Raw genomic sequence first — 21,139 nt, 5'->3', positions numbered from 1 at the left:
CGATGCATTTTATGAAGTCTGTTTAATAGAACTTCTCTAGTACTTTTATATATGTGTGTGTGTATCTCTGTGTGCATGTGTGTATATATATATATACACATAGACACACAGCTCAAAAAAATAAAGGGAACACTTAAACAACAGAATATAACCCAAAGTAAATCAAACTTCTGTGAAGGAAGCAAGACTGATTGACAATCCATTTCACATGCTGTTGTGCAAATGGAATAGTCGTGCAAATGAAATATTCAATGAGAATATTTCATTCATTCAGATCTAGGATGTGTTATTTGAGTGTTCCCTTTATATTTTCAAACTTTTTTTTTTGTTTCTTCAAAAATATATGAGGCCAAAACGATCTGCATAATTTTCTTCCTGCATATCTGACATGTGTTTTGTGCATATGCAACAACTGGGTGCGTCCCATATGCTTGTACTTTACTCATTTATTAAGCAAGCATAATTGACTCAATCCATGAACCAAGAATTAGAAAATGAAATTGTTGTGGGTGCACCTAGGTACACTCACATTACACCAATCCTCCACGAGTTGCAATGGCTCTGTATTGGTCTTGTTGTATCCTTACGATTTATATTAATCGTGATTGTTTCCTCATTGCTTATTTGTACACAAGGACAAGTGTTGTATCTGATGATTCTTGACAAATGTATCAGTGTACAAAGCATATGCACCAAAGACAAATTCTTTGTGTGTCCAATCACACTTGGCCAATAAAGAATTCTATTCTATTCTATTCCTGTTACCAAGCACTCAAATTATTTGTACACAAGGACAAGCGTTGTATCTTATGATTCTTGACAAATGTATCAGTGTACAAAGCATATGCACCAAAGACAAATTCTTTGTGTGTCCAATCACACTTGGCCAATAAAGAATTCTATTCTATTCTATTCCTGTTACCAAGCACTCAAATTATTTGTACACAAGGACAAGCGTTGTATCTCATGATTCTTGACAAATGTATCAGTGTACAAAGCATCTGCACCAAAGACAAATTCTTTGTGTGTCCAATCACACTTGGCCAATAAAGAATTCTATTCTATTCTATTCCTGTTACCAAGCACTCAAATTTCAATCATGTGACCATGGTCATAAACAGGTTGTAAATCATTTTTAAAGGAAGGGAAAGAATCACAGGAAATCACATCTCTTTTCCAAAGGATGAAGCTTTATTGACACCAAACATGAAGATTGCTCCCAGCAGAGTAGTGTTGACAAGAGACAAACCCAAGCTGGAGCGCCTAACGTTTTCCATCCTTGACATGAAAACGCAAGCGGACTGCATTCAGAACCGACGCCTTTACTCTCAGAAACTTGTCTACGGTCCATCACCCCTTGATGAAGAAAATCAGACACTTGATGGACAACTAGCAGACCTCGGCTTTCTTCCCCCAAACAGCCAAGAAGCTCTTCTTCCCTTCCAAATCTCCTTCTACTCCCTTGCAAGTGCCTTTGTAAATGTCTTTTCGGGCTGCTCCAGTTCTCGCTACGGTAGCAAGCAATCTTCTTGCGGTGCAGTCGTCTGAGATGCTTAGCCTGTCAGACTAGAAAGGAAAAGGCGACTTGAGGGGGGCAAACCAGAGCAAAGAGAGAGGAAAGCAGAAGAGAAGAAGGCATCAACGTTGGTGACCAACCAACATCACAAGACACAAGCAAACTCAGCTGGAAGGTTGAGGGGCTTCAGTCTAGATCAGGGCATCTGCAAGTGGTCAGCGTTGATTCCCAAGGACCAGCAGGACTCGCCAAGGTAAATATTATTCTGATTGGTCATACAGTCAGTCAGATGTTTAGACTGGATTTGGCTTTATCTTTATCTATCTATCAAGTCTTTGAATGATGTATCATCCCCAAAGTGTCATCCCCAAACCCCCAACACTTTACTCTTAGATTATCTACAGTTGACCTATCCAGATTCCTAAGAGGTCAGTAAGGGGCGAGTACAAGTGTACTAGAGTGCCTTCCGTCCCCTGTCCTATTTCTCTCCTATATCTCCAAAACTTTCTTCTATTCCTATATCTCTTCTTCTATTCTTTCATTGATATGTTCTATTACTAGACCTTCTTTTCTATTCTTTCATAGATATATTTTACTATGAGTATCTCCTCTATAACCATCATGTATTTTACTATGTGTATATAGATATATATATATACCCACTAAAACTCTCATTGTGTATTGGACAAAATAAATAAATAAAATAAATAAATGTGATGGCCTAGAGGTGGAGGCTGTGAGTTTGATCCTGGGTAGAGGCAGATATTTCTCTCTCTGGGCATAATGGGAATAATATCGGCTGAACAAAACTCCATATTGGCAACAGGAAAGGCAGTGGGCCAGTAAAACACTCTGCTAGCTGCATTCAGTTGCCCAGACTCCGCCCAGACTCCACCCCGCAAGGAATTATGGGAGTCCTAAAAAAGAAGACCCAGTTATCAAGTCCTTCCTAAGGACCTGGGATAGGCAGATGTGATTGTATGATAATGGTAAAGCTATCACTGTTGGATGTAAGCTGTTCTTTTACAACTGACTGATGATTATCAACATGGACCATGTTCACTCTATAGCTGTGATGGGGAACCTATGACATACGTGCCACAGGTGGTAAGCGGAGCCATATTGGAGGGCACATGAGACGTTGCCCTATGGCAGCTTCAGCACACCTGCGCGCGCGAGCCAGCTGATTTTCAGCCTTCGGGAGGTCCATTTTACCCTCCGGAGGCTTCCCTGAAACCCCGGAGTATGAAAAACAGCACAACGGGCAAACCGGAAGTCCGTTTTCCTGAACTTCCGGTTTTCCCGTTTGGCCGTTTTTTCACCGTGTCAGGTTTCAGTGAGCCCTGTGCACATATGGGGGCTACCATGGCTAGGGGATGCCATAAATTCAAAGTGTTGGTTATGACCTATAAAGCCCTTCATGGCACCGGACCAGATTATCTCAGGGACCGCCTTCTGCTGCACGAATCCCAGCGACCAATTAGGTCCCACAGAGTGGATCTTCTCCAGGTCCCGTCAACTAAAGAATGTCGCTTGGCGGGACCCAGGGGAAGAGCCTTCTCTGTGGTGGCCCCGGCCCTCTGGAACCAACTCCCCCCAAATATTAGAATTGCCCCCACCCTCCTTGCCTTTCGTAAGCTGCTTAAAACCCACCTCTGCCGTCAGGCATGGGGGAATTGAGACCCTCTTCTCCCTAGGCCTTTACAATTCTATGCATGGTATGTATGTATGTATGTATGTATGTATGTATGTATGCTTGGTTTTTTATATTAATGGGTTTTTAATTGTTTCTAACATCAGACTACTATTGTACACTGCTTTATTGATGCTGTTAGCCACCCCGAGTCTACGGAGAGGGGCAGCATACAAATCAAATAAATAAATAAATAAATAAATAAATAAATAAATAAATAAATAAATAAATAAATAAATAAATAAATAAATAAATAAATAAATAAATAACCAACCTACCGGCTGCAGAGCCCGAGGGGGGTTTTATTCCTCGGCGACTGACTTGGAGCTGGCTGATTTGGAGACCTGGATGATCTCCACCGACGTGAAGGCTTTGCCGGTGGAGAGACGGTGCCTGGTGCGGAGTTTGTTCAGGGCGGATTCCGCCATTCCTGCTCTCTCTTCAGCGTCGTCCAGTTCGTGCACCGTTTTCCGGTACCTGGCCAAGCTCTGGTTTGCTTGTTCCTCCTGCAAAGGAGAAAAAAGGTTTAACAACAGTCCGAAACACCAGTCTGAAGCTGACGAGTGTGATCTCGTTGAAATGTCGTAAAGACGCTCTCAATCTTGCACGGGAAAAGACCCAAACACACCAAAACGTACATATCTATACCCATGAAAATTTATGAAAACAAACAAAGATGTCTATATCCAATATCTATCTGTCCGTCCGTCCGTCCGAGCATCCATCCATCCATCCATCCATCCATCTATCTATCATCTACCTACCTACCTATCTATCTACCTACCTACCTATCTACAGTATCTATCTACCTACCTACCTACCTATCTACAGTATCTATCTATCTACCTATCTACAGTATCTATCTATCTATCATCTATCTATCTATCATCTATCTATCTATCTACCTACCTACCTATCTATAGTATCTATCTATCTACCTATCTACAGTATCTATCTATCTACCTATCTACAGTATCTATCTACCTACCTACCTACTATCTACCTACCTATCTACAGCATCTATCTACCTACCTACCTATCTATCTACAGTATCTATCTATCTACCTATCTACAGTATCTATCTACCTACCTACCTACCTACAGTATCTATCTAATCACTGGTATACTCAAATATGGGAGGGAGCATACTGCTTCCTTTTTGCCACTCAATGCTGGTATAGATCTATTTCAAGCCATTTTGCTCTCACCGGCTAGCTATATCCTTACCTTACCAGGATTTGAACCCGATGAGAACAAATAGCTTGAAACAGATCTATACGAGTCTCCCTTCCTTTTCATTATCCACAAAAATATGTTACACACACACACACACACACACACTTACAATATAACTATATTGTTTTATCTAGAACTAAACTATATAACTTTATAATTAAATTATAACTATACTATATGTGTGTTTGTGTGTGTACAGTTAGTTATAGTATAACTATAGTTTAATCTAGAACTATAACTAAATTATATAAGTATATAATTAAACTATAGCTGTACTATATATGTGTGTGTGTGTAGCTAATTATAGTATAAGTATATAGTTTTATCTAGAAGTATAAATATGTAACTATACTATATATATGTGGGTGTGTTTGTGGGTGTTATGTAATTTAGTTATAGATAAAACTATATATGGTTAAGGACTACCTATGTGCTTAAAAATGACAATACGTACAGCATCCTCAATCTGCCTCTTGTACGTCTTCAGCTTGTTCTGCAGCTTTTCCACCAGCTCCTGCATGCGCTGGTTGGTCTTGTGGTCTTCTTCGGTCTGGAAGACCAGCTCCTTCAGACGCCGCTCGTTCTTCTGCAGAGTTTTCACGGTCTCCACGTGGCGCTTTTGCTCCGAGTCCAGTTCGTTGTCCAGTTCCTTAATCTGAAAATGAAACCGAGGGCACGAGATGTGAGATCTAGCATTTAGCATTTATATACCGCTTCTTAGTGCTTTTACAACCCTCTCTAAGAGGTTTACAGAATCAGCCTCTTGCCCCCAACTATCTGGGTCCTCGTTTTAACGACCTCGGAAGGACGGAAGGCTGAGTCGACCTTGAGCCAGTGCTGAGATTTGAACTGCTGAACTACAGCTAGCAGTTAGCTGAAGTAGTAGCCTGCAGGGCTGCACTCTAACCACTGCGCCACCCTGGCACTACCTCGAAGGGGGAAAGAGAAGGTCATAAGACAGGCATGGTCACGAGACGTCACACTACACTGATGAGGCCACACTTGGAATATTGCATCCAGTTCTGGTCACCATGATACCCCAAAAAAATGTTTTTCTAGAAAGTGTGCAGAGAAGAACAAAGCAAACTCTCACCCAGAGCTGGGCGCATATTGTACCGGTAGCAGCGGTAAATAGGGAATCCCGCCTGGTGGGAAGTGTTAGGAACTGGACATTTAGGATTTAGGGGTAGTGATTTCTGACAATCTCAAAATGGGTGAGCAGTGTGATCGGGCGGTAGGAAAAGCAAGTAGGATGCTTGGCTGCATAGCTAGAGGTATAACAAGCAGGAAGAGGGAGATTGTGATCCCGCTATATAGAGCGCTGGTGAGACCACATTTGGAATGATACTGTGTTCAGTTCTGGAGACCTCACCTACAAAAAGATACAGTATTGACAAAATTGAACGGGTCCAAAGACGGGCTACAAGAATGGTGGAAGGTCTTAAGCATAAAATGTATCAGCAAAGACTTCATGAACTCAATCTGTATAGTATGGAGGACAGAAGGAAAAGGGGGGACATGATCGAAACATTTAAATATGCTAAAGGGTTAAATAAGGTTCAGGAGGGAAGTGTTTTTAATAGAAAAGTGAACACAAGAACAAGGGGGCACAATCTGAAGTTGGGGGAAAGATCAAAAGCAACGTGAGAAAATATTATTTGACTGAAGGAGTCATAGATCCTTGGAACAAACTTCCAGCAGATGTGGTTGGTAAATCCACAGTAACTGAATTTAAACATGCCTGGGATAAACATAGATCCATTGTAAGATAAAATACAGGAAATAGTATAAGGGCAGACTAGATGGACCATGAGGTCTTTTTCTGCCGTCAGTCTTCTATGTTTCTATGTTTCTATGACATTGGATGGAAGGGAGAGAAGAGGTTCTTACCCGAGCCTCCAGCTTCATGATGGTCCTCTTCCCACCCTTCAAAGCCAGTTGCTCAGCTTCTTCCATCTTGACCTGCAGGTCCTTGATGGTGATTTCGTAGTTCTTCTTGATCTTCTCCAAGTGCATGGAGTGGTCTTGTTCCTGGCGCAGTTCTTCAGCCATGCGGGTGGCCTGGAGGGAATGAAACGAAAGGGGGACCGAACTTCAGCTAGCTGTTATAATTTGAAATTTGAATTTTGCAAGTGCCGAGAGAAAGATTTGGAGACCCGTGAGCTAGTCCATCCGTGTGTCAGGCCATAACCATTGTATTGAGTTGGAGACTTTGGCTTGCCACAAGTAGAATAGAATTGTGGGAATTGGTTGCATGAGAAGGAAAAGTACTAGCCGCAATAAATTATTTGCCAAGATTCAAGGTCGTTACAAGGTGGGTAAAAAAATAAATAATAAAATTAAGATAAATAAATAAATAAATTAAATAGAATTTAAAAAATAAAACGAATGACATAAAGTAAAGAAAATGGGGAAAAAAAGAAAGAAAACAAGAGAAAAGAAGAAATAAAATAGAATAATGAAAGAAATGAAAGAAAAGAAAATGAAAAAAAAAAGAAAACAAAAGAAGAAAAGAAATAAAATAATAAATGAAATGAATAATAGAAAAGAAAATAATAGAAGAAATGAATTGAGAATTAGTTGCATGAGAAGGAAAAGTACTAGCCGCAATAAGATTCAAGGTCGTTACAAGGTGGGTAAAAAAACAAATAATGAAATGAAGATAAATAAATAAATTAAATGGAATTTTAAAAAATAAAACAAATGACCTAAAATCAATAAAAGAAAAAAAGAAAACGAGAAGAAATAAAATAGAATGAAAAATGAGAAAATGAAATAAATGAAATAAAACAAAGAAAATGAAAAAAGAAAGAAAGCAAAAGAAGAAAAGAAATTAAAAAAATAAAAAATCGGTGAATAACAAATAATAAAATAATAAATAAAATGCATAGTAGGAAAGAAAATAATAGAAGAAATGAAATGAAAAAGAAAAACAAAAAAATAAAACAAAAGAAAAATGAAATAAAATTAATAAAATAAAATGAGAGAAGAGAAAATAATCACACCGTATAATAAAATAAAAATAAAATGAAAAGGCTCTGTCATTCAAAGGAATACCCCCACGAAGTTTTGTTCCAAATCCAGAGCCACAAACTCACATCCATCATGGCTTTCTTTGCTCTCTCATCCGCTGATCGGAATTCGCTGATGAGTTCTTCGTGTTCGTTGGTTATGCGCGTAAGGTCAGATTCCAACTTCCGTTTGACCACTAGCAAGCTCTGGTTCTGCAGAAGGAAGAGGAGACGTCAAAGTAGGACCTGTTAAACCAGGGGGAGCTCAAGCTATGGACCACGAACCCTCCTTCAGGATGGTCAACCACAGCCATGTTTGCATAGGCAGAGCCACAAAGATGTCAAAACTTCATCTAGGTTTCATTGCACGGTCCAGTCTGAATCGGTCAACGGGGACCAAGTTTTAGTCTCCCAAAATTTGGGACTTCGGTTGGAGCCCATCAGTAGTGGGATTCAAATGTTTCTTTTCTTTTCAAAAAAAATATTCTTTATTAATTTTCCGCAATTTAAAAAGAAAATCCAAACAGAGATAGGAAAAAGTCAAATAAATTAAAAAGTTACAAAGTAAACAAATCCAAAATATGTACAACTATAAATGTTAAAGGCACAATACATATTACAGTAAATTGTGTCAAATATATATACAATGCCCCCCAAAATAAAGGGAACACTTAAACAACGCAATATAACTCCAAGTAAATCAAACTTCTGTGAAATCAAACAGTCCACTTCGGAAGCAACACTGATGGACAATCAATTTCACATGATGTTGTGCACATTCAACTTTGTACAGAACAAAGTATTCAATGAGAATATTTCATTCATTCAGATCTAGGATGTGTTCTTTGAGTGTTCCCTTTATTTTTTTGAGCAATATACATACACAGTGATCCCTCATTTTTCGCGGGGGATGCGTTCCAAGACCACCCATGAAAAACAAATTTCCGTGAAGTAGAGGAAGGATATTTTTTATCTATTTAAGGAGTATTTGGACTTTTAAAACCCATCCTTTGCATTAAACAGTCATTCTATAATGTTTCTCAGCTGGAACTACATGTGTTATCCTACCAGTTTCTTTAATAGAGTACAGTCATGCTGTAGAAGAATTTTATGAATTTTTAACGGGTTTAAAATTTTCACTTTGTTTTAATGGATTTAAGCCCCCTTCGAAAACCCGTGAAGTAGCGAATCCGCAAAAGATGAACCGCGAAGTAGCGAGGGATTATGGTACCATTTTTCTAATTCACTATATAAATTTTCTACGGAGTCTACGGAGAGGGGCGGCATACAAATCTAAATAATAATAATAATAATAATAATAATAATAATAATAATAAAAATTGGTCTTTCCTGTGAGAGATGGAGGCCATAGAGGTTGACTCACTTGAACATTGAGCTCGTTGTGTCTTTCGGAGACATCCACCAATTCTTGCTCGATGAGCTTGCGCGAGCGTTCGCTGCCCTCCAGGCCGGTGCGCACTTCTTCCAGTTCCGTCTGGAGAAGACTGAGCCGGCGTTCTTGAAGGTTGTACTGCTCCCTCAACTCTTCATGTTGACGGGCATCTTCGTCCATCTGCATTTGCATGTCCTGGAAGCAGAAAAAGTGTCAAAAGCCCAGACTTGGTCTGTGCCAGGAATGGGTTCCTCGTTGCTTGTTTTTGCTCTTTTCTCTTCCACCACCACCACTACCCACTTTATTGTTCCTTCTCTCACCTTGATCTGTTGCTGGAGTTTCTTCAAGGTCTTGACCAGCTCACTGTTGTTCTTATTGGCATGGTCAAGCTGAATCTCCATTTCATTCAGGTCGGTCTCCATCTTCTTTTTCAGCCGCAGGGCCTCGGCTCGCCCCTTGGCCTCCAGTTCCAGGCTCGACTGCAGGGATTCGATGCCACGTTGGTAGTTCTTCCTACAGAGGTGAGCAAAAGTCATTGTCAGGCCTCATGGTCCATCCAGTCTGCCCTTATACTGTGTCCTGTATTTTATCTTAGGACGGATAAATGTTTATCCCAGGCATGTTTAAATTCAGTTCCTGTGGATTTACCAACCACATCTGCTGGAAGTTTGTTTCAAGCATCTACTATTCTTTCAGTAAAATAATATTTTCTCATGTTGCTTCTGATCTTTCCCCCAACTAATCTCAGATTGTGCCCCCTTGTTCTTATGTTCACTTTCCTATTAAAAACACTTGCCTCCTGAACCTTATTTAACTCTTTAACCTATTTAAATGTTTCAATCATGTTCCCCCTTTTCCCTTCTGTCCTCCAGACTGTACAGATTGAGTTCATTAAATCGTTCCTGATAGGTTTTATGCTTAAGACCTTCCACCATTTTTTAGCCCATTTTTGTAGCCCATAACCATTCCGGACACAATGGTTATGGTTATGACCTATAAAGCCTTACATGGCATTGGACCAGATTATTTGCAGGACCGCCTCCTGCCGCATGAGTCCCAGCGACTGGTCAGGTACCACAGAGTCGGGACCGTCAGATAGACAATGTTGCTTGGCTGGGCCTAGGGGAAAAGCCTTCTCTGTGGTGGCCCCGGTCCTCTGGGGTCAGCTCCCCATAGAGATTCGTACTGTCCCCACCCTTCTCACCTTCTGCAAGAGTCTAAAGACTCATTTATGCCACCAGAATTTGGGCCACTAAACTCTAGCCCCCTGGCCGGCTAATGTGTTGTGAGTAAGTCAATTGAATAGGAATCAGTGTCTTTTTATGGTTCTTGGGTATCTAAGAATATTAATTCAAATTAATCGGATTTAGGACATTATATATTGTTTCGTCATATGTTGAATCCTCGGAGAGGGGCAACATAAAAGTCTACTATGATATCTGGACAATGTGGTATAAATGGATAAGGAAAAGGAAAGCTAATTTACAATGAAAATGTTTATGATGTGTTGTGGTTAGCTCTGGCCCAGCTCCTGCCCCAAGGACTGTGGATGTGGGGGAGACATCCACATGCTGCAGGCCTGTTTTGCCCCCGGTGGAATCTGATGATGAAGGCTCCTCTGACCAAGAAGACATGAGTGACAAGGAGGAGGAGAGTGTGGCAGACAGCTCAGAAGGAGATCAATTATCTAGCTCCTCCTTGGATTCAGAACAAGAGTTAATGATACAGCCACGCATGTGGAGAGCGAGGCATAGGCAACAACAACTGAGAGATTATTATCAAAGAAAATGAGGCCACCTGTGGTTGGGTGGGGCTGTGGTCATTAGTGAGGCTGCTATAAAGAGCAGCCTGTGGGTTTGGCCATTGTGGAGGATTATCTGATTGTTGTGTTTCATGACTGCTTTACTGACTTTGACTTTTTGTGTGCTGATTTTTCCCTGCTTTGAGCCTAAACCAGAGCAAAGTGTGTTTCACTTTGTGAAAGAAGGAGGACTGAGAATTGCCTCACAGCTGCAAGCTAAGTATCACAGAACTGATAAGGGACTTGTATAAATTACCAGTTTGTTTGGAGACGAGTGCTCTTTGCTATAACAAAAGAGGGCTTGGTTTAAGTGAATTTTCATTATAAAGAACATTGTTTTGAATTTTCAAACGTGTGTGTGTGTGTGTGTGTGTGTGTGTGTGTGTGTGTGAAATTTGTACCTGTGAATTTTTGGTAGGCTTCTACCAGAGAGCCCGACAGAACATGATGTAAGAAGATATATAACTATATAGTCTATGGATAGGAATGCAAAATTTGGAGGTCAACTTGAAAAATATCTGGATTGGTATTTGGGTTCATGTCTGTTTATATGTTGTGTTTGTGGTTTTTTCAATGTATAAAATTCAATATTTTTTTTTTAAAGTCCAATAAATAAATAAATTAAGGTGATAATGGGAATTGCGGCACCAGTTTGGAGGCAGTGTAGGTGAGGATGATGGAAGGTGAATCTCAATATATGGAGAACAGGCTTCAAACCTTGTAGCTTCAAATTCTTCCTCCTTCTCATGGATTCTCCTGTCAATGTCTGCTTTCACCTGGGCCAGCTCCAACTGAATGCGGATCAGCTTGCTCTCTTCCACCTGTTCAGGAAACAAAGGAGGAGGACAATGGCCTCAGTTTCCCCCAAACAGGAGCCCCAGCGCTCTTCTCCTGGAAAGAGAGTCTGAAATCTTGGGCCCACTTCCCTGAGACAAGGATGCATGGATGACAGAGGGGAGCCAGAATTGCTAAACCACCAGAACATAAGAACATAAGAAGAGCCATGCTGAATTGGGCCAAAGCCCATCGAGTCCAGCATTCTGTGTCACACCAATTGTCCATGGGGATCTTGAGCAGAAAGAGAAGGCAAAACCCTCCCTTTCCCTTGACCCCCAACAAATGGGACCCAAGGGAATCCTGCCTGCCTCTACCAAAATAGAGGCGGCACATGGACCTCCATTTCAATAACCACCGATACACTCGGCATCCATGAATCTGTCCAATCCTGCCTTGAAGCTGACAGCTGTCACAATCTCTTCTGGAAGAGAATCCCATCAACCAAGGACCCTCTGGGTGGAGAAATATTTCCCTTGGTTTGTCCTCATTTTCTTACCTATGAGCTTTAGGGAGGGCCCCCTGGTCCTAGTATTGTGTGATGGAGAAAAGAATTTTTCTCCATCCACCTTTTCTATCCCATGCGTGATTTTACACCCTTCAATCAAGTCACATCTTCAACGCTATCTTTCAAGGCCTTGCAACCTGGTTTCATAAGGGAGGGGCTCCATTGCCTTGATCATTCTTGTTGCCCTACCATGCTACCATGTTCAGCATTACCTCCAGGGAGGATTCAGCTTCCTCCAAAGCCATCTGAAGCTCGTCCTTTTCAATTTCCAACTTCTTTTTCATCTTCTGCAGCTCGTGGACACTTCTTCCTCCCTCACCCAACTGGTCAATAAGGTCCTTGATTTCCTCTGGATGAAAGAAAAGAAAAAGGATGCATGTACAGCTATTGATTCAAGGTGACCACAGGCTGTCAGAAATAAGAGAGCGGTCAAGTTATTTCCCAAAAGCACTGGAAGGCAAGACCAGTAACAATGGATGGAAACTTCTTCAAGGGAGAAGCAACCTCCCACAACTTCCTAGCAGTGAGGACAATTAACCAGTTGCCTCCAGAAGTTGTGGGTGCTTCATCGCTGGAGGCTTTGGAGAAGAGGTTGGACAGTCATTTGCTCAGAATGATACTTAGGATCTCCAGCCTGAGCAGGAGGTTGGACTAGAAGACCTTCAAGATCCCTTCCAGCTATATTCTAATTATTATTGTTGTTGGAAATCAGCTGGGAAAGTCACGTGACCCTGGGGCTTTTAGGATACTTGGTGCTTTCCAAGGTCCTGAATTTTGATCCCAGGACAGCAGGGAGGCTGTGATGACCCTCAGCACGAGGACTGGTTGTAAGTCAACTTTTCAAATGACATTTATTTTATCTATCTATCTATTATCTATCTATCTGTCTATCTATCTATCTATCTATCTATCTATCTATCTATCTATCTATCTATCTACCGGTATCTATCTATCTATCTATCTATCTATCTATCTATCTATCTATCTATCTATCTATCTATCTATCTATCTACCATTTATCTATTTGATTTCTCTGTCGCCCTTCTCATACAACTCAGGGTGGTGTACAACATAACAAATAATGTATAGAAATCTAATATTAAAAATTGCTATGAAAAAACTAAAAACTTTTTTTAAAACCCCATTCATCCCAACACAATATGATAGCAGCCTTCCAGTATCTCAGGGGCTGCCACAAAGAAGAAGGAGTCAACCTATTCTCCAAAGCACTTGAGTGTAGAACAAGAAGCAATGGGTGGAAACTAAACAAGGACAGAAGCAACTTAGAACTAAGGAGAAATTTGCTGACAGTTTGAACAATTGATCAGTGCAACAGCTTGCCTCCAGAAGTTGTGAATGCCCCATCAATCACTCATGGCTACTTCCGGAATTGATCTTGATACTCAAGGCCCCTATGCCCGCTGTCAAAGATGGGTCTTCAAAACTTTGCAAAAGGCCAGAAGGGAGGGGGTGGTACGTATCTCCAGAGGGACTGCATTCCAAAGGGCCTAGGCCATCACAGAGAAGGCTCTTCCCATAGGTCCTGCCAGATGACACTGGTTGACGGAACCCAGAGAAGGCCGACTCTGTGGGACCTAACCGGCAGCTTGGGGTACATTATAACTTCGAGTGGGTGCTTAACAAGACTACGCTGAACTCACCCTGAAGAGTCTTGTTGTCCTTCTTCACGGATTCCAGCTGCTCCAATGCTTCCTCGTAGGCCGTCTTGAGCTTGAAATTCTCCGTCATGTACATGCGGCATTCCTTCTGGGAATTGTCCACCTCCAACTGGAGCTCCTCACACTTCTGCTGCCATTCGGCCAGCATCTTGTCAAAGGCCCGTTGCTTCTTATCCAGGGCTGCACAGGCTGCGTTGGACTGGGAAGGAGAAGAAGACAAAGCATCACACTCAACGTTGATCTCCACCTCTGTGGATCTCGCTTGCACTCCTAGCCTTGTCTCTCAGGCAGTGATGGTGAACCTTTTTCTCCTCGAGTGCCAAAAGAGCATGGATACATGCTATTGTACATGTGTGAGTGCCCACACCCATAATTCAATGCCTGCGGAGGGCGAAAACAGCTTCCCCCATCCCTCGGAAGCCCTCTGGAGGCCGGAAACGGACTGTTTCCAAACTTTTAGTGGGCCAAGTATGCTTGTGTTTCACCCTCCCTAGGTGCCGAAGCCTCTGTCCGAGCCAAAAATCAGCTGGCTGGTGCACACATGCATGTTGGAGCAGAGCTAGGGCAATGGCTTGCGTGCCATCAGATATGGCTCCGCGTGCCACTTGTGGCACCCGTGCCAAAGGTTTGCCATCCCTGCTCTAGGGCTTCATCATTCTGATGGCTCAGACAGGCACATCAGAATCATAGAATCATGGAATCATGGAATCATAGAATCATGGAATCATGGAATCATGGAATCATGGAATCATGGAATCATGGAATCATGGAATCATAGAATCATGGAATCATGGAATCATGGAATCATAGAAACATGGAATTATAGAAACATGGGATTATAGAGTCATAGAATCATGGAATCATAGAATCATGGAATCATAGAAACATGGAATTATAGAGTCATAGAATCATGGAATCATAGAATCATGGACTCATAGAATCATGGACTCATAGAAACAGAATTATAGAATTATGGAATCATAGAAACATGGAATTATAGAATCATGGAATCATGGAATCATGGAATCATGGAATCACGGAATCATAGAAACATGGAATTATAGAATCATGGAATCATAGAATCATGGAATCATAGAAACATGGAATTATAGAGTCATAGAATCATGGAATCATAGAATCATGGAATCATAGAAACATGGAATTATAGAGTCATAGAATCATGGAATCATAGAATCATGGACTCATAGAAACATGGAATTATAGAATCATGGAATCATAGAAACATGGAATTATAGAATCATGGAATCATGGAATCACGGAATTATAGAAACATGGAATTATAGAATCATGGAATCATAGAATCATGGAATCATAGAAACATGGAATTATAGAATCATAGAATCATGGAATCATAGAATCATGGAATCATGGAATTATGGAATCATAGAATCATGGAATCATAGAATCATAGAATCATAGAGCTGGAAGGGACCTCCAGGTCATCGGGTCTAACCCCCTGCTCAATGCAGGATTCATCAAACCATCCCAGGAAGATGACTGTCCACTCTCTGTTTGAAGACCTCCAGTGAAGGCGAGCCCACCACCTCCTGTGGCAAACTGTTCCACCGGTTTATCACCCTTACCGTTAGAAAGTTTTTTCTGACATCTAATCCAAATTGACTCCCTTGCAGTTTCATTCCATTGTTTCTAGTCTTTCCCTGGGCTGATATCCCCCAGATATCAGAGTTGCCCCCACCCTCCTAGCCTTTCGTAAGCTCCTTAAAACCCACCTCTGTCGTCAGGCATGGGGGAATTGACATGTTCTTTCCCCCTAGGCTTATAAAATTTATGTATGGTACGTTAGTGTGTATGATTGGTTTTTTAATTTGTGGTGTTTTTTAAATTAATTTAAATATTGGATTTGTCTTATATTGTATTGCTACTGTTGTGAGCCGCCCCGAGTCTGCGGAGAGGGGCGGCATACAAATCTGATTAAACTAAACTAAACTAAACTAATGAGAACAATGCTGATCCCTCTGCTCTGTGACAGCCCTTCAGATATTTGTAGACAGCTATCAAGTCTCCTTTCAGTCTTCTCCTTTGCAGACTAAACATCTTTAGATCCTTTAGCCGTTCCTCATAGGACGTGGTTTCCAGACCACTCACCGTCCTTGTGACTCTCCTTTGAACTTGCTCTCGTTTATCAATGTCCTTTTTAAATTGGCCCCCCCCAGAACTGAACACAGTATTCCAAGTGTGGCCGTACCAAAGTACTGTAGAGAGGAATAATTTAGTTTAACGCTTGGTATTTTACCTTTTCAAGATCCAAAGTTAGATCTTCCACTTCCATCTGGAGCTTCTGCTTGTACTTTTCCATGCTGGCCACCCGAGCTTGGGCCGTTTCGGCTGCTTCTTCGGCTTCCTGAAGACGGGCGGTCAGTTTTCTCCTGCAAGCAGACCCCAAAGCAAGAAGAAGAAAATATCCCAGATATGAGATGGGTCAAACGACGACGCTAGCCTTCTGGATATGACTGAACTTCTCAGAATCCTGGTCCTAGACCAGAGATGACGAAACTTTTTTGGCATGTGTGCACAATATGAACTGCGTGCATGCCAGCACACATTATGCAATGTCCTCCCCAGCATGCCTGTGCACAAACCCCCCCATGCTCCCTCTGTGTCTGCTCATAGGCCTCACTGCAGCCTCTCAACTTCCGGCAGGCCCGTTGGACTGTTTTTTGCTCTCCCCAGGGTTCAAGAAAGACTCCTGAACCCTGTGGATGGCGAAAAATGGCCCAACACGCCAACCGGAAGTTCATTTCCAAACTTCCAGTTTGTTTGTTTGTTTGTTTGTTTGTTTACTTATTTACTTATTTACTTATTTACTTATTTACTTATTTACTTATTTACTTATTTACTTATTTACTTATTTACTTATTTACTTATTTACTTATTTACTTATTTACTTACTTACTTACTTACTTATTGATTTATTGATTTATTGATTTATTGATTTGATTTGATTTGATTTGTATGCCGCCCCTTTCCATAGACTCGGGGCGGCTCACAACACAATAGAAACAGTTCATGACAAATCTAATAATTTACAATTTAAAATATTTTAAAAACCCCATTATTAAGCAGACATACATACAAGCATACCATACATAAATTGTATAGGCCCGGGGGAGATATCTTAGTTCCCCCATGCCTGACGACAAAGGTGGGTTTTGAGGAGCTTACGAAAGGCAAGGAGAGTAGGGGCAGTTCTAATCTCTGGGGGGAGCTGGTTCCAGAGTGTCGGGGCTGCCACAGAGAAGGCTCTTCCCCTGGGGCCGGCCAACCGACATTGTTTAGTTGCCAGGACCCGGAGAAGGCCAACTCTGTGGGACCTAATCGGTCGCTGGGATTCGTGCGGCAGAAGGCGGTCCCGGAGATATTCTGGTCCGGTGCCATGAAGGGCTTTATAGGTCATAACCAACACTTTGAATTGTGACCAGAAACTGATCGGCAACCAATGCAGACTGCGGAGTGTTGGTGTAACATGGGCATACTTTGGGAAGCCCATGACTGCTCTCGCAGTTGTGCTGTTCGCCATCCCCAGGCTTCAGGAGGCTTTCCCGAAGCTTGGAGAGAGCAAAAACAGCCAAAAAGAAACCCCAAAATCAGCTGGCCTGCGCATGCATGCGCGCTGGGGCTGACATAGAACAACACCTCACGTGCCCTCAGATATGGCTCCAAGTGCTACCTGTGGCATGCGTGCTATAGGTTCGCCACCCCTGTCCTAGACCTACCACCTTGCTCTACCACGTTACTCACTTAGTCTCTTCCAGTTCCTCTGTTCTCTGAATAGCATCGGTTTCATATTTCGTCCTCCAGGTTGTAACTTCAGTGTTGAGCTTGGAGACCAAGCGTTGGAGCTCAGCTTTGCTGGTTTGCTCTTCTTCCAGCTGCTCCTTGATCAAATCCAAGTCGTGCTTGGTGTTGGCCAGACTGACCACTGCAGCGCTGCGGGCCTAAAGAAAGCCATAGTTGTAGTTGATTAATGTACAGTGGTGCCTCTACCTAAGAACGCCTCTACCTAAGGACTTTTCTAGATAAGAACTGGGTGTTCAAGATTTTTTTGCCTCTGCTAAAGAAACATTTTCTATTTAAGAACCCGAGCCCGGAAAAATTTCCCAGGAAATTTGAGAGTGGCACAAAGGCCCGGCCAGTTTCCTGCCATTCCCCCTTTAATCCTGGCCATCTGGGCTGCCAGAGGAGCCTTAAGGAGGCTTTGACAGCCCAGAGCGAACGAAGCATTTTCCTTTCTCTGGGCGCTTGGAGAGGGGATAAACCTCTGCCAGCGCCCAGAGAAAAGAAATTCTTCCTTCGCTCTGGGCAGCGGCTGCCTTCCTCCTCTTCTTCTTCCTCCTCCTCCCACCGAAATTCCAAGCTTTTATTTCTTTCCTAATGGGTTTGCACACATTATTTGCTTTTACATTGATTCCTATGGGAAAAATTACCTCTACTTACGAACTTTTCTACTTAACCTGGTTAAGTAGAGGCACCACTGTACTTCACTCATATTTCCATTTCTTTGTTTACAGTTTCTCTCTTATAAAGAGAAATAAATAAATTTTAACGAGCAGGTGGATCCGTTGTGCCAAGAACTTACCTTGGACTCTTCGTCCAGCTGTCGCTTGAAGTCGTCCACTTGGGAAGTGAGGGATGTCTTGACCCGAAGGACTTGATTGAGCCGTGTCTGACCTTCTTCATGCTCGCGGCTCAGTTCGTTGTTCTCAGCTGCAAGGGAAGGGTTAAAAGAGGAACGGAGGAGAACTGGGTTATTGATTGATTGGTTTCTCTTTTTTTAATAAAGTTTTTTATGTTTCTCCACAGTTTCCATATATGCATAATAACCAATAAAGATTTTTTTTAATTTCCAAATTTTTATGTTACAAACAACAGTAAAATGTGACAAAGTGTCAAAACAATAATTACATAGTTATATAATAAATCATTTTTGATTCCCAGGTCATTGGATTCATAAGAGATTATACAGTTCCATAAGTCCTTATGAAAAATTCCTTTCATCAGAAATAAAGATTCATATACTTCTGCAAACATACACAATATACCATATACTTGAACTGTAGTTCAAGTATACCCTACCCTTTGAAGCAAGCATATTATTTTTCCTTCCTTCGTCATCTGGTCTTTAAGTTATTTGGAATATCCCCAAGGAACCTTTTAACCTTTCTTGTAAATACCATTCTGTCAAAGTGAATGGACGTATCACTACGTCCAACTCTGTCTGTGCAAAGTATATACAGTGATACCTCGTCTTACGAACCCCTCGTCATACAAACTTTTCGAGATATGAACCAGGGGTTTAAATTTTTTTTGCCTCTTATTCCAAACTATTTTCACCTTATGAACCTGTCGCCGCCGCTGGGATGCCCTGCCTCTGGACTTCCGTTGCCAGCCGAAGTGCCCGTTTTCGCCCTGGTGGGATTCCCCTGCAGCATCGCAAAATCCAGAGGTGGGGTTTCCCATGGAGGGGAACTTTGGCTGGCAAAAGGGGTGAATTTGGGGCTTGCACGCATTAATCGCTTTTCCATTGATTCCTATGGGAAACAGTTTTGTCTTACGAACTTTTCACCTTACGAACCTCGTCCTGGTACCAATTAAGTTTGTAAGACAAGGTATCACTGTACTCAGAAAGCACCTCCATCTTCTAAAAAATGGGGCTGTGAACTTACTTTTGGATTTTCTGCTTCTAAGTGTTCTACATAAATATTTTTAAATAAAAAAACAAACAAACCCCAAAACAAAATACGATAATGGAACTCTGGAGAGCGCCCAAGGAAATCCAACCTTGGAGTCTGTTTCTGATGGCGTTGGTTTCGGCATGATTCCTTTCCATCTCAGCCAGTCGGGCGTTGACTTCAGCTAGGTTGTCCTCCAATCTCCGGACGTGAGCTTCAGCATTAATCTACCAGGATGTAGAGGAGAAGACAACGTCAAAAAAACTCAAGAGTTCCTGGTTACATTTCAACAATAAAATAGAATAGAATTCTTTTTTGGCCAAGTGTGATTGGACACACAAGGAATTTTTCGTAAACTACTCAAGACTCATTTATACCGCCAGGCATGGGGGAGTTGAGATAGCCCTCCCCCCTAGGCCACTACAAGTTATGCATGGTATGTTTGTGTGTATGTTTGGTTTTATAATAGGGGTTTTAGTTGTTTTATTAATTGGATTGTACATGGTTGTTTATTATTGTTGTTAGCCACCCCAAGTCTATGGAGAGGAGCGGCATACAAATCCAATAAATTATTATTATTACAGTATTATTATTATTATTATTATTATTATTAATTAATTTGTCTTTGGTGCCGATGCTCTCAGTGTACATTAAAGAAAAAGAGACATTTGTCAAGAATCAGGATTTATTCAGAATCAGAATGAGAGCGCTCAGGCAGTAATAGTTTTGGGTTGGAAGGATGCGACAAAATGGACAATGCAAAATTGGTATAGGTACATGGTGGACCATATTCAGTTTGAAATTATGGATAAGAGGATAAATTTGGATAATGAAAACTGAATTGGGACACCTGATGGGACGATGGGACAAGGTAAGACGATATATGATGAGCAGAATCCGAGACCAAGCTACAAGAAATAAATTGGAATCACTCTATAATATGTAAATAGATATATTGCTCTTGGGTCAAGTGGACTATATAAGAAACACCCCCAATTTGGTGGTGGGGTATGTGTGTCGGGGTAGGTGGGCACATTTCACCATGCACTGTTTTATGTTGTGTGTATATTAAACTTGTTAAAAATTAATAAAAGCAATTTAAAAAGAGAAAAGAATCAGAACCAGCCTCTTCAACCAGGTGTAAATAACTAGCAGAGCAAAGAGGAGAGGCTGGTTGAGGATCCAACCATGAGGTTGGGGTTCCCAGCCTCACACGTTTTCATTGCGTTCATCGTACCTTGGATTTCTGGACGTTTTCCATGCTGCTGCTGAGATCATCAATCTCGGCCTTCATGACCTGCTTGTCTTTCTCCAACTTGGATTTGACCCTCTGCAGGCTCTCCAGGTGTTCCGTCATCTCGGCCATGGCGTCGGTGTGCTTCTTGCGCAGGGTGGAAGCGGTGGCTTCGCTCTGCAAGGCGGCTTCTTCCAGTTCTCGGCGGAGTTTAAGGAGCTCGGCCTCCCGTTTGCGGTTCTGGTCAATCTGGGCGCAGAGAGAAGAAGAGAGGGAATAAGAGCCCAGCATCCCCTCTCTTTGAAAATCATCAACGCTGCTCGGATGTGGTCCCCAACATTGTCTGGCACACCGTTACTTCCAGCGCTTGAAATGCCCTTCCCCATTTTTCCAATGACCCTTCCCCACCCTTTTTAATGATTTAAACTTAATAAACTTTCTTTAAGAGAGAGAGATGGCTGGGTATCCTATGGAGGATGCGTTCTTTTGAGGCTCAGTTTCTCAGCATGTGAAATGGGCATAG

The 21,139-nt window shown here is 41.8% G+C and overlaps 1 protein-coding gene and 1 long non-coding RNA gene across 3 annotated transcripts in view; one reads left to right on the top strand and one right to left on the bottom strand.

Moving 5' to 3' along the window:
• Positions 1-1,170: 1,170 nt before the first annotated feature.
• The window catches only part of LOC139155551 (myosin-16-like), a 53,707-nt gene continuing 33,738 nt past the window's right edge, over positions 1,171-21,139 (bottom strand). Inside the window, exons 29-43 of the mRNA XM_070730736.1 lie at positions 20,620-20,865; positions 19,492-19,609; positions 18,290-18,417; positions 17,452-17,648; positions 15,947-16,079; positions 13,654-13,870; positions 12,205-12,341; positions 11,368-11,471; positions 9,170-9,362; positions 8,841-9,044; positions 7,544-7,669; positions 6,336-6,506; positions 4,900-5,100; positions 3,488-3,715; positions 1,171-1,566 (exon numbers count right to left, since the gene is read on the bottom strand). Coding sequence (XP_070586837.1) covers positions 3,512-3,715; positions 4,900-5,100; positions 6,336-6,506; positions 7,544-7,669; positions 8,841-9,044; positions 9,170-9,362; positions 11,368-11,471; positions 12,205-12,341; positions 13,654-13,870; positions 15,947-16,079; positions 17,452-17,648; positions 18,290-18,417; positions 19,492-19,609; positions 20,620-20,865 — 2,379 coding nt within the window. The 3' untranslated portion in view covers positions 1,171-1,566; positions 3,488-3,511. The remainder of the gene's footprint in view (positions 1,567-3,487; positions 3,716-4,899; positions 5,101-6,335; positions 6,507-7,543; positions 7,670-8,840; positions 9,045-9,169; positions 9,363-11,367; positions 11,472-12,204; positions 12,342-13,653; positions 13,871-15,946; positions 16,080-17,451; positions 17,649-18,289; positions 18,418-19,491; positions 19,610-20,619; positions 20,866-21,139) is intronic.
• Positions 1,187-20,786, top strand: LOC139155552 (uncharacterized). Of its 2 annotated transcripts, none has more exons than XR_011557084.1 (3): positions 1,187-1,769; positions 9,284-9,370; positions 20,719-20,786. It is a non-coding gene; the product is annotated as an uncharacterized lncRNA (long non-coding RNA). The 2 variants fall into 2 exon arrangements; XR_011557085.1 differs by lacking the exon at positions 20,719-20,786 and adding an exon at positions 18,222-18,442.

The sequence above is a fragment of the Erythrolamprus reginae genome, unplaced genomic scaffold (assembly GCF_031021105.1).
Source record: "Erythrolamprus reginae isolate rEryReg1 unplaced genomic scaffold, rEryReg1.hap1 H_3, whole genome shotgun sequence".
Lineage (NCBI taxonomy): Eukaryota > Metazoa > Chordata > Lepidosauria > Squamata > Dipsadidae > Erythrolamprus > Erythrolamprus reginae.
The sequence above is the reverse complement of the archived record's forward strand: the minus strand, read 5'-3'. Positions and strand labels throughout refer to the sequence as shown.